Below are 13,295 nucleotides of genomic sequence, written 5' to 3'. Positions count from 1 at the left end.
AACAGAAAAAAAATGTACGGGGAGAAGCGACAGACAGAAATGGATGAGAATTGCACAGGAAATGGTGGGGAGAGCCCAGGGTGGGAACTTGAGTCTGGAACAGGAGAGCATCTGTGGATCAGGAGACGGGTGTGGGAATGGGAGGCAGGAGAGAGAACGTGGGGAGGGGGGCTGGCTTCCTCAGGGATATTCTGGGCCTCTTCCTCACATTGTCTACTTCCATTTATTTTGGGGGGGTTTTCAAGAGCAAGTTATAAGATCCTTTGCTTCAACATACTCATCATCTTGGATTTTAAATTGCTGGCCCTTTTACTGTGGCTTATGATTCTCCGTTAGAGTGTGGCTTGAGTGCTGGGCTAGGTCTGGGACAGCTGGGTTCACATTCCCTCTTCCCATGAAAGCCTGCTGGGTTACCTTGGGCCCATCACCATTTTTCAGCTGAACTTCCCTCACAAGGTTGTTATGGGGACAAAGTGGAGGACGGGAGAATGATGTGGTAAGCCCCTCGGTGTCCCAATTAGGGAGAAAAGTAGGATGTACATAAGAAGTAGGTAATATACACAGTTGGAGAACTGTCACGTGACAGTGGATGGCAACCAGAAGTAATGAAGGTGAGAAGGCAGGGTCACTGAGAAGAAGTGTGGCTTTCCTCTCCCTGTCCCCTGCTCTACTCCTGTGTCCTTCAGCTCTCAAACTGGGACCTCCATTTCTGACATGGGTGGCAATTTGGAAGGACATGCTGCTAGGGCGTAGTTGTAGAAGCCTTCTGTCTTTCTCTGCATGCTCACTGACCAGAGCAGCAAGATAAACCATTCTGCAATGGAAACGTTTCCTTTCTCGTACGGGCAGCTTTTGCAGGCTTTGGCGCCTCTTCTTCCTGTCACGTGACACTGATGTCACACAACATCCTGTCACGTGCTTACAGGTGAGCGGTTCCTTGCCGCCACCAAGGGTTGAGTCTCAAGTGTGTTTGCAGTCCACTGTTCTTCACCAGTCTTAAAAGTGCAGGATTCTTATGAGTGTGTTTAAAGGGCTGTCAAATCACAACCGACTTGTGGCGACCTCGTAGGGTTTTCAAGGCAAGAGACTAACAGAGGTGGTTTGCCATTGCCTTCCCCTTGGTGGTCTCCCCTCCAAGTGCAAACCAGGACCAACCCTGCTTTACTTCTGAGATCTGATGAGTTCAGGCTTGGCTGGGCCATCCAGGTTAAAGCCCAGAATCCTTCCTGCCATCAGTAGGCATGAGCTCTGAGCTACTGGTTGCGATTTGCTGTTCTGATTTTTTTTTCTTCCTTTGCTTGCAGCTGCCCCCTACAGAGACCTGCCTGGCTCTCTCTCTGCTCCAATGTCTGCAGCACATCAGCTTCAAGCCATGCACGCGCAGTCAGCAGAACTGCAGCGCCTGGCTCTGGAACAGCAGCAGTGGCTGCATGCCCATCACCCTCTGCACGGAGTGCCACTCCCCACGCAGGAGGATTACTACAGGTTTGTGGCTTTCTGTTGGGTGGAAGCGGCTAGCCATGTCTGTCACCAAAATGAAGAGGGGATTTTGAAGCTGGAAATCAAGAAACTGATCTACTCCAAAATACAGTTTCTAGGTTGGTTGGTTTTCTTTTGCAAATGCAGCCTCTAGGATTGCTTTACCAAGGGAGGGAGAAAAAAAGGGGAACTTTAACCCTTTCCTCTCCTTCTGTTTTCTCTCTGGGGGGAAAAAATCTAACTAAACTGCTTTTTACTCCCACTGGGATAATAAATACAGGTACCTGTAATCCCCCCCTCCCCGCCCCCCACGTCTAAAAGCAGCTTGTGGGTGTGGGTTTTTTTTTCTGGGGATTTGCTTAAAAGGATTAAAATTTCCCTCTCTCCCTATGCCATCCTTCTCCATAAAGCAATTCTGGAGGTTGCATTTGCAAAAGAACCAAGTGGTTGGGAAAAATAATCCATAGTAGAACATGTAACACACAGCTGAGTGCTCAGCTTGTAGGGCTGGGACTGTGTGTACTTTTCAGGCTGTTCTGGGAGTGGTCTCAGGGTTCCTCGGGTAGTTCATTAGGTGTTCTGTTGTCCTTGGATGAGAGTCCAACGAATCTTCTCCATCACCAGTCTCCCACACTCAACGTAGTGTCAGAGGTGTTGGGTGTGTTCTAGATCACATGCCCAGTGTGCCATGCACACTGACTGAGCAACCTAGAACATTTTCAGACTCTTGCTGTGTGCGGGAAATGCAGGGAAGGTGTCCAGATGTTTTTCAGCAGGCAAAGGAACAGCAGAAGCATCTGTTGAAAGCCAGTGTTTTCAAAACTGCTGTTCTTGAAGTCTTGCTTCCTCAGCGATCATCTTGACTTGTGAAACCTTGGTCGGATTCTGAATAGGGTTGGTTCTTCTTTCCCGCCAGCCAATCAGCCGTTAAGAGGGAATGCCTGACTGTAAAGGGCCAATAACCATGTGCCTCCCATTCAGGGGGCTCTTCTAGTAGGGCTAGGCTGGTTGGGAGATGAAAATTGGGTCTTGTGGGAAAAGGAAAAGGCCTGTTTTGGGAGTACTTGGTAAGACTGGCAGAGAAGCCACACTGAAGTTAATGTGCCTCAGCTACCAAGAGCATTCCTGGGCAGCTCCCAGTCAGTTCTGCAGTGCTTCTGCAGAAGAACATCTTGGTACGCCATGCCTGTGACTCCAAAGTGGATTTTTTGCCTGTGGCTCCAAACTGTCTGTATTGAATGGACAGAAGAAGCTGCCAGTCCAGTTCATTTAGAATCACTGGGGGTCTTACAACAAGTTAAACAAAATTTTGCAAGTGAGGGGTTGAATGGCGCATAGCCTTTCCTCCCCCCCCTCCATTTTTTACTTTCTTCTTTTTTTCCTCCTCCCAGTCACCTGAAAAAAGAAAGTGACAAGCCCCTTTAAGTGGACCCCATTCCCCTGCTGTGACTTCATCATGCCCTCTCCTTCTTCAAAAGCGAGAGAAAAGGAAGGAAGAAAATCGATCAACGTTAACCCTGGGCAAAGGGAGAAGCTGCACAGGAGCTCATGTTTCCTACTCAGAGGATGGAAGAAGCGGGAAGAAATGCCCAAAGGGTCACTCTGGGAGGGGGGAGGGGGGCAAGAGGGGTGGGAAACCAGGGTGTTAAACACCCCCCAAGGATTTTGGGACAAATGGCTCAACTTTGACTTGTATCCCATTGGCAAAAGTGTAATCCATCTGACAGGCTGCCTCTGCTCTTTCCCCTCCCCTTCCTTGGGCAGATGCTGCCAATCAAAGATGATGGGACTGTAAATAATGCCCCCTCCCTCTCCACCTTGAAACACACAGACACACAGGACAGTCTGGAAGAACCAATGCATCATGGGACTTTTCAAGATGGCATTGGCATGCTCTTGCTTAACCCTTGAGGGACTGGGCTACGTCGAGAGGCGCATAGCGTCCTGGGACTGTTTCAAGAGGGCAGGCTGCTTTTGTAACCATGCTGTGAGTGGACGTTGGTTGGGGGGGGGATCCGCAAGGCGGTCACTGGGATGGCAACTCTTCTTTCCTCTCCTGTCTCTTGTGGGGAGGGGGGAATAACATGGCTGAGCAACACAAAGCATGGTGGGACTGTTTCCAAGATGGCAGCTGCCCCTTCCCCCCTTCCCCCCTTCCAGTTGATGTATTTTAACTCATGCACATCCTGTTAGATGTGACAGTTTTGCGTAGCAATTTGTGATTCCTTGATCTCCCCCGCGTGTGTGTCTGATCTCACAGTTGTATATCTTGATCTGTCCTCATATATATTTACATAAGAACATTAAAAGATTCCCAACTATGGGAGAAGAATCTCCCTACACACCCGATTTTCCCCTCAGCCCTAAAAAAACCAAAATCCTTCCCAAAGTGGTTCTGGTATATTAGAAGTCTGCATAGCCATGAGCTATTAATCAACAGATCCGACATTTTGAAAGGATGCCCCTTGCTGTCTTGTTGCAAGCTGTGGAATTGGAACAGGACACTTCAGAAAAAGTGATCCATCCCCTGAGCACAGAGTGGGAGTTGTTTAGCCAGAGGTAGATGCTTCCTGACATGTGATTTGGCAGGAGGAGTTTGTTCCCCTTGTATTCCTGCACCTTGACTAATAGCATCCTACTCCCATTTGTTCCTGCCATAGCAAGCAGGAGTTGTAGATGAACAGCACTTTGATTTCAAAAAAGTGGAAGCCCCAAGTTGGCTAGCCTAGGCTTGCGTGCTCTTGTCAGCTCTGGGTCGACCCTAGTTACTGTTTGGATGAGAAACCAGCGAGGAAGTCCAGAGTCTCTGCACAGACACAGGCAAAGGCATACCACGTCTGAACACCTCTTGCCTTGAAAACCCTACGAGGTTGCCGTTAAGTGGCTGCAACATGATGACACAATGAACAAAAATCCTGAATATGCATGGGGGATTGGGTGGGTCCAGATTTTTCTCCATCACTTTGGTCGTTTACGCACTTGGGGTCTTCTTTGTGTACATTTCCTTCGGGTTTGATTCTTAGTTATGCACATGTTTTGCCCCTTTTGGAACTTACTACACTTTCAAATCGGAGAATCCACAGTCTTCGGAATCTGTTATAAAGTGTGACTTCTCTCCCTTTGCAGGGAAAGTGAAGGAGATCATTGTGCGTTAAGATTTCTTTGGTGTTTCTCATTGCTCTTAAAGAAGAAGAATTTGGATTTATATCCCCCCTTTCTCCCCTGTAAGGAGACTCAAAGGGGCTTACAATCTCCTTTCCCTTCCCCCCCCCCCAACAAACACCCTGTGAGGTGGGTGGGGCTGAGTGAGCTCCGAAGAACTGAGACTAGCCCAAGGTCACCCAGCTGGCGTGTGTTGGCACACAACAGCAGTTTCTTCCACTCTTTGGACCACCATTTTAAAACAATCAGAAAGGCTTTTTAAAAAAATTGTGAGTTTTAAATTTTTTTAATGAAGTTATGTTTTAAATTTTTTAAACAATTTTTTCATGAAATTTAGCTGATCTTGGAAAGTATCACTGGAAAAGAAAAAAGGAGGAGGCAACTTCCTCAAATGGTGGTTGAACATAAAGAATAAGGAAGTGGCGGGTGGGCAGAATGGCAGTTCAGTTTGACTAGGGACACTTCCCAGGGGGAGAATCCCTGTGTTAACAAGAGAAGTGGGAAAAACCTACTGCAAAGCAAAAAACTGCAGGGCAAGTAGTGCATGCGTAGATGGCCTCTGACTCTCTGGTAATGATGTTCAGCAACTTCAAATTGTTGGGTTTAAATTTCCCAGGAATGTTTCACCCATATTGATCCCAATGGAACCTTTGAGCAACCAAAAGGCATAACTGTCCTTTTTTTGTAAACTCCTGCCCTGAGTGGCAGGACGTTGGCTGACACTGGAACTAAAAAGAATGCAGTTGAGACAGTGGGGAGGGCGGCACAGAAATCTGCGATGCAAAGAAATAACATTGGGCCCCTGAGCAGGGCAGACGCAGCAGAGGGGTCCAGGATACAGCCCCAGTAGCTATCTTCCTGGTATGTCTTAATCTCACTCTTTCTCCCAGGACCTCAGAGTGGTTTATTTCATTCTCCGTTCCCTGTTACAACTACACGACAACCTTATGAGGGAGGTTAGGCTCATAGAATGGGACTGCTGCAACTATTGTGGCAATGTGGGGGGGGGGTAGAACCCAGCCCCTTCCCCAGGATAACAGCCCTACAGTCTATCTACCACACTGGATCAATGCCATTGTGCCTCTGTGATACTCATACTCAACTGTGATTCTGGCTTCATTTGCTCACAAACTGTAGTGCTGTACCACAGAAAAAATCTTGGATGAGTTGGGGCAGTCCGATAGACCTGTGGCACTGTTGTCTTGGGGTGGGGGGTGGGGGACAGATCAGTCGTCCCAATGCCTACATGTGGTAGATAGAACTGCAGATTGCAGAACTTCTTGAGGCCTGGATCCAGCACAGAGGTCGGTTTGCACTGCCTGCCTTGTGGCTCAGTTGTTTAGAAGCAAAATCCCAACCCCAGACATACATAGTGGGTTTTCTCCATACATTATCCTGCAATTTGGTTTGAACACCATATTAAAAAGCCAATTGCAATTACATCCCGCTAGCCCGCAGTCTCTCAAGCACCAGCTCCTGACTCATCACAGCCGGCTCAAATCGGAGCCCAAAGAAGAACTGGATGGAATTTTTCGCAAACTGCCTGTCACTTTAAGAAGCTTGCCTTCCCCTTCGAAATGTATTCTGCATTCCTTATCCACGCCACCACACTACTGGGGCGTGGTTTCAATTGCGGTGACCAATGAAATGGAGCTGATTAGCATATCAGCACAACCGGTCTTCGGCCTGTTTTTTTGGGCTAAATCCTTAAACTTTTCAGAAAATAAACGAGTATATTTCAAGCACAAGACATAGTTGGGGCTAGTGCAGCAACAGGAACAAAATGGGGCATTAATGCATCGCTCACCGTCACCTGAGTCGCCCTCCGTTTTCACAGGGCGCACTCCGGCGAAATTTGCATTTCAGTGATTTCAGCTCTTTTTGTATTTGTCTAGTAGGCTTTCTGCTGTAGCGGAGAGCCTCGCCCGTGCGGTAAAAATCAGACTATGAGTGATAACGGTTTTATTTGGGCACCGTTTAGGAAATTATTGATGCTTTTGGGGGAATTTTAATATTTAATAAGTCAATTTATTATTCCCCTACTCATCTTTTCTGCTATGTTCCTGTGGGTAGCCGGATTGGTTTGAAGGAGTAGAAAAGTTCTGAGTCCAGCTGGTACCTTTAAGGCCAACAAAGTTTTATTCTTGGTATAAAGCTTGGGGTAAACTTTATTCTTGATTTCTTGGTATAATCTGCACAGGAAAGCTTATACCAAACATAAAAATGTTCTTGGTCTCAAAGGGGCCACTGGGGTCAGCCTTTTCTGTTATTAACTTTTGCCCCAACCCATAATGCCAGTTAAAACAGTATTTATGGGGGCGGGCTTTATGCATATTGAAGACAACGGTTTGCTTAAACCTAATTTCTGAGTTCCTGGGGATTAGGAGCAGGGACTCCCCAGTTTATCGACTACGGGTAGAATATTAGATTTCTAGTCCCCATGAAGAGCTGCGCAATAAACAAGACCTCCAGAAAAGGAAGGAGGAACGACTTTGGTCAATAGTCACCACAATAAGGGATACTCCAACATTTTATTTCCAAAATTTCCCCGGGCAGCCGGATGCTGCCGAGAAGTGCATGAAGGGGACTCCGAGGTCGCCCTTTTCCCTTCCCAACAAGCTTTAAGTTCACTGCTTCTGTACATGGAGGCTCCCTTCAGCCAGCCGTGGCCAATTATAGATCCTTTCGGTCCCCTTGGAAAGATAACCTCGCCACGCCTTGCACCAGAGACCTCTTTGCGCCGATTCCATGCAAGGTGCGGAAACAAATGAAAACGCGCAGAGGAAACGGGGCGTGGGGAGGGGGGGGACGCCCCGCCTTTTAAATACGGAAGTAGGAAGGCGGAGACGAATCAGGCGCGTTCACACAGTTTGTGGGAGGAGTTTGCGCGAGGCCGCCGGTGCCGTTTGGCTCTGCCCGGGGAACGAGCCTGGACCTGTGCGGCGCTTTCGTGGGCTGCAGCGGGGCTGTTGCATCGCTTGAAAGTGCAGCTGCAGCAGCAGGCAGCGAGGAGGGTTCCCCAAAAGGGATCCCCGCGCGCCTCCGCGCAGCCCCACCGGCGTGGTATCCCCCCTCCGCCCCTCTTTGCGAGCCGTATCTCCCGGGCACCTTTCTGGCGGCCCCATGTCCAGTCTCCAGCGGCCTGTGGCCACTTCCACCCAGGCCCAGCCCGTCTCCTTGAGCGCGGAGCAAGCCAAAGGTGAGTGGATGTGGCCCACTCATCCAGGGCCGCGCTAGATTGACTGTCCTGGAGAGATCCACTTTGCTAGCAGCATTTAGCGAAGAGGAGGAGCCGACGGAAGATTTAGTGCAGGGCACACCTTGCTGGGTGTTTTTTGTGCATTTTTATAAACTGGGGTGGAGGATGAGCATAGGTGTATTTTTGTAAATGGAAATGTGGGCAAGGAAGACGATTTCTTTGACAAGGAAGCTCTGCTCCGATGACCCAGATATATCTCAGTGAGTGTGGCAAGAATGCACTCTGCATATGGTCAAGGTTTTCTCAAGGGGCTTTACCTTTGCTCCTGGGCACAGAGAAGTGCTACAGGGGAAGCCAAGTAGGGAGATGCAAATACATTTTTAATAGATGGGTTGTTGACTGCTTTCCTGAGCAACTGGCAAGGTGTTTCAAAATATATTGCCTGGGACGGGTTCTCCTCATAATACTGCCGATGCCCCTTTCTGTGGCCTCCCAAGTGTTTTTAGGAATTGCATGGAGCTATGTAAGGCTTTGCCCTGCAAGGCATCTGATTGGCACTTGGATATTTGATTGACTGTGAGGATTTTTTAAAATGTTGCTTTGGCAGCAGGTGCCACCAAAGCACAAGGGTCCATATGATGTTACTGAAGTTAAGCTGTGGCAATCATTTGGTTCCGCCTCTTGGCGGCGGCCATTTTGTGGCTGTGCCCATCATGCCATGTCATAATTCCAGTTGTGCCCGCAGACTCAAAAAGATTGGGGATCCCTGCTGTATAGGACGATGAGTTATCTGTTCATTGGACCCTGCATTGCTTCCGCCATTCCACTGGTGTCTGCGAGCTTGACTAAAGACAATAATCCTTTGGCGTTTTTCTATCTTCAAGGCATCATTTTTCCATGGATGCATGTGGACTCCCAGCACCATAAGAATGTAAGACTAACCATTTTGCATCAGACCAATAGACTATCTCCTCCAGGATCCTGGTGGTCAAGAGCAATTGGTCAGATGTCACAGGGAAGACTATAGCCCTGGTCAAGAGACAGCAGCCTTCTCCTGCTTCCTGGCACTTGACCATTTAGAGGTGTTCTGCCTCTCAAGAAGGAAGACCCATTTTACTGCCTAGCAATAGACCTGTTTTCTATACATCTGTCCCAACCCCCTTTTAAATACTACCTGCACTGGTGACCATCACCATAATTTGTGGCAGTGAGTTCCACATATTCCATTGTCTGTGAAGTCCTCCTGATCATTTTTCAAATTGTATTTACTTATTAGATTTTTAAAAAGTCGCCACTCCTCCACAGGGTCTTGTGGCGAGTTACAACATTAAACCAGAATAAATGAGTTTTTTAAAAAATATATGACAAATGATAAATATAAATATTACTGTTAAAATATATGGCTAGTGCCATCCCACTAACAAAACATCACAAATTTGTGAATTACACTCCAAAGGTCTACCTGAAAAATTTGGTCTTGAACATTATGTGGAAACTAAAGAAGTCCAGCTGAGTGCGGGTGTCATCTGAGTGCATTTCTCAGTTTAGGGGCCATAACTGAAAAGCCCCTTCCTGTGGGGTCAGCTAATCAAAGCATTCTGAGGCTGAACACCTGCAAGAGGCTAGCAGAGGGTGACCAAAAGAAGTGTGTGGGAGTGGTTGTAACGGGAGAGGTAGTCCCATAGGTTTGTAGGTCCAAGACTACTAAGGGTTTTAAAGGGCCTGCTTCCAATTCTCTGCCTCAGATTACTGACTGTCAGTTTCATTGGGTGACCCTTAGTTCTAGCAGTCGGAGGAAGAAATATGTTTCTACCCATTTCCTCCCAATTGTAGCCAAACGTGACACAGCTCAGGAAAAGCTTTAATGCTGACTTTCTGCTGTGTGTATAAACTGGTCGGAGCACGTACCCTAAAGCCATTCCTACTTGTGATTTTTTTTTTGATGCTCATGAGGTGAGTTCTGACAGGGATTCCTGTTGGATCACTGGCAGAAAATTGGAACCAAGGATTGCATGGAATTGGGGCTTGCCTAATACAGGGGTCCCCAACCTTTTTGAGCAAGTGGGCACATTTGGAATTCTGACACAGGGTACTGAGCAGAACTACAAAAATGTCTGCCACCGGAGGTAGAGCCCCTCCCACACACACATAAAGAAAGCACAGGGGACGAGAGTAATATATATTTTGAAGTACACTGAGAAAAAGGAGAGTGTGAGAGAATAAAATCAATACTATAGTAGCAGCTAACCCCAAAATAATGTTATTTTAATCTGCCCATTCCTTCAGATCTCCAATGGCCAGTCAGAAATCCTGTTTGGCCAGAGCTCTACCTGGCCCCAATTTTTGTAAACACGTGGTGGGTATCAAAAAGTGTATTTGTGGGTGCTAAGGTGCCTATAGAACTCACGTCAGGTGCCTTTTGTACTGGGATACCGTGTTGCAGAAAACTATTCTGTGAAGTCAAGGATGATCTTTTCACTTTCCCCAGGAATCTGGCTCTGCCTTCTCTGGAGTCCTGGCCTCCGAGGTGCCTCATTTCAAGCCTGCAAGAGGCATGCGTGACTTAGAGCTCAGAGCTTGTTCCAAGCAGCTGATAGGTTTGGGGCATCAGGTCTCATTCCCTGCCATAGTGGTAATAGCAGGAATTGTGCCTCTCTTCCCCTCCAGGGTGCACAATCGCAGCTTCCTGTGACCAAAAGTTATGAACCATCAAATGAGTCCATGCCGGTTCCAAAAACAAAATCCATGTAACGGCTTTGATTAGGACCAGCCAGATTGATTAATAGGAAACATACCGTGCATGCTTTTGAACTCGGCAGAACTCTTCCTTACAATTTTGAACATATATGCAGGGTGGGTAGTAGATTTTTCAGGCGGGATGTTCTGAGCTGATCTTGCAAAGATCTCTGTAAAATGCATGAAGGCAAATAGTTTCACTTCATCACTGGCGTTAAGTTACAGCACGTTCTCTGGGCAGAGTCAGTGTTTAGCACACTCTGCTCTTTGTTCGCTCACTAGAAATTCAAATACTTGCTCAAGTCCATCCCAGATCCTCTCAAAACCAGTCAAGAAGCCAGCTGAGAACGAAAAGGAGCACCAGACAGTCTTTATATTAATAGTCTTTGATGTAAGTGGATGCCTGATGAGTGTTGCTTTTCTAATTCCTCAGTGGTCCTGGCGGAAGTGATCAAGGCATTTGGAGCACCGGAGAATGCCCAGCGCCTTGAAGAGGCGAGGGAGAATGCTGGCAATGACATGGGCAAAATGTTACAGTTCCTGCTGCCCGTGGCCACGCAGATCCAACAGGATGTGATCAAAGCCTACGGCTTCAGTAACGATGGGGAAGGTTGGTTGCAAGTGTGGAATGACCAGTTCTGGGATGGGGCTTGTGCAGATCCCTGAGCTTTTGGGTTGATATAATGCTAGTCAGTGGCAAAGCCACCAGGGGGCGGGGGGGAGGTGTGCAACGCACTGGGCGCACAAATTCTGGTCACATGGGGGGCGGGGAAATCCCCCTCGCTCCCCCCCCCGTGGCAGCCCCCCCTTACTTACTTTTAGGAATGGAACATCCCAGAGAAGAAGCCTGCCTGTGTTGCCTGGGCCTGGTGAGAACTACATTTCCCAGGGGCTCCTGGGAAATGTAGTTCCCACCAGGCCCAGGCAACACAGGCAGGCTTTTTCAACCTGCTCCTTTCCTAAAAGTAAGTGGAATGAAGTGCCACGGGGGCGGGGTGTGTGTGTGTGTGCGAAAAAGCCAGAGTGTGCACCGGGCGCACTCTGGCCTAGCTACGCCACTGATGCTAGTCAATGGAAAAGGGCATCCAATTTCTCAGTTTAGCCAGCAGATCCTGCCCTGTAGATCCTGACTAAAATTTTCACTGATCTTCTCTTCCTGCTATTCACCCCTTCATGCCATTCCTCAGGTTCCTGCAGGGGCATCATTTTGGAGGGGATGTTTGCAGGGGGCAGGAAAATTTTGCTCTGGTGGAAATTTTTATTCTGTTTGCAAACTGATGCTTCCCATATTCTCCCACTAGGTAGCAGTGAAAGTGGAGCTGGCTCCATGTTCAAAAGGGTTTCTTCTTTCTTTCCTAGGAGTTCTCAAATTTGCCCGCTTGATAAAGTCTTACGAATCTCAGGACCTTGAGATCGCCAGCATGTCTGGGAAGCTGAAATCCATGTTCCTGCCTCCAATGATGCTGCCTCCCCATGGAACTGGAGCAGGGGCTCTAGCTACGTCCTGAAACTCTCCAAAACTTTTCTGGTTCCTGTTACTGCCTTGGCAACCATGTTAGTTACCTGGAATTTGGGATATTCTTTCAGTGCCATGAGAGATTAATTTTGATTTCCTCGTACAGTGTTGGGTCTACCCTGTCTGTGAATTTCTTTTGTGCAGGTCAAGGAAAAGCTTCTGTGCAAATATCTCTCATCATTTTTTGGCTCACTGAGTCTATGCCAAAGTTCCCCAAAGTTGAAAACCATTTTAGGGGCACGTAAGCTGGAAGAAAGAGAAGATATGCTATGTTCTAAACAGACTTATATTGGGAACCTAATAAATGCTGAGACATGCACACACACACACTTATCCATATGTATATAATTTTTAACTTATGGGTAATGACTGGATGTTATGGGGGATGAGAATTGCAAAGGTACTTTCTCTTAATATTGAAGGTTAGTGCCATTTTAATAAGTACACTGTAAATTAAAATGGATTATACCTTACTGTGAAATCTTAAGGTGCCGCAAAACTCTTGTGTACCGTGACTGAGATGCCCCCCCCCCCCCAATCAGAATTATTTCCCCTACTTTTTAATCAGTGAACGCAACGGATTAAGGCTCTTTGTCTTATTTTTAATTTCTGTTGTCTAGATTTGTATGGCACTGGGTGGGGCTGTTCTTTGTGGGTCTTGAAGTGCTAGTTTGAAATTAATAAACCTGGTTTGTTGTAATTAATCTTGGAACACATGAATCGTCATTCTGTTGCCTTGATTCATTAAGGCCAGTGTTGTCCATACTCTGTCTCAGAAAAAAATGTTAGTATAGTCAGTTGAGGTGCAGCGATTGTGAAAAGTGTGTTCTTTCGCATTAGAATGTAGTCCCGAATGAATATGAGAATTATCATTCATTTTTACGAGTGGCCTTTGTCAAAACTATATAATAATTCAGTATAATTAAACTGAATGCCAAAATATTTTTACTTTCAAACAAATTGAGAGGGTGGGTGTAGGTAGGCACTAGGACCCAGGCGGAGCATTCTACAACAAAGAAGATCCAGCATGTTGAGTTCTGTGGTGGAGGAATATACAACCCTACTAACATCTTTTTCTGAGACAGACTGATTGCACATGTCAAGGATCTCAGGCCGAGGTCTTTCACATCATCTATTTCCCAGGATTGAACCTGAGACCTTCTGCATGCCAAGCAGAAGCTTTGCCACTGAGGCATGGCCCTG

General features: G+C 47.2%; 2 protein-coding genes and 1 non-coding gene across 6 annotated transcripts in view; all 3 read left to right on the top strand.

Annotated features, from left to right (window-relative positions):
* ATN1 (atrophin 1) overlaps positions 1-3,821 on the top strand; it is a 61,852-nt gene extending 58,031 nt beyond the window's left edge. For all 4 annotated transcript variants that reach the window (XM_048502875.1, XM_048502877.1, XM_048502874.1 and 1 more), the window contains 2 exons: positions 1,305-1,485; positions 2,871-3,821. In XM_048502875.1, the coding sequence (XP_048358832.1) occupies positions 1,305-1,485; positions 2,871-2,904 (215 nt within the window). In that variant the 3' untranslated portion in view covers positions 2,905-3,821. The remainder of the gene's footprint in view (positions 1-1,304; positions 1,486-2,870) is intronic.
* Positions 3,822-6,504: 2,683 nt separating this feature from the next.
* LOC125437341 lies at positions 6,505-6,565 on the top strand. Its single transcript, XR_007245182.1, has one exon. It is a non-coding gene; the product is annotated as a U7 small nuclear RNA (small nuclear RNA).
* Positions 6,566-7,498: 933 nt separating this feature from the next.
* On the top strand, positions 7,499-12,796 carry LG07H12orf57 (linkage group 07 C12orf57 homolog). The gene is made up of 3 exons (XM_048504524.1): positions 7,499-7,840; positions 11,010-11,186; positions 11,936-12,796. The coding sequence occupies exons 1-3, from the start codon at positions 7,765-7,767 to the stop codon at positions 12,082-12,084; spliced, it is 402 nt and encodes a 133-aa protein (XP_048360481.1). The 5' UTR covers positions 7,499-7,764; the 3' UTR covers positions 12,085-12,796.
* The last annotated feature ends 499 nt before the right edge of the window (positions 12,797-13,295 follow it).

The sequence above is a fragment of the Sphaerodactylus townsendi genome, linkage group LG07, assembly GCF_021028975.2.
Source record: "Sphaerodactylus townsendi isolate TG3544 linkage group LG07, MPM_Stown_v2.3, whole genome shotgun sequence".
Lineage (NCBI taxonomy): Eukaryota > Metazoa > Chordata > Lepidosauria > Squamata > Sphaerodactylidae > Sphaerodactylus > Sphaerodactylus townsendi.
Note: the sequence above shows the minus strand (reverse complement) of the source record. Positions and strands in the feature narration are given on the sequence as shown.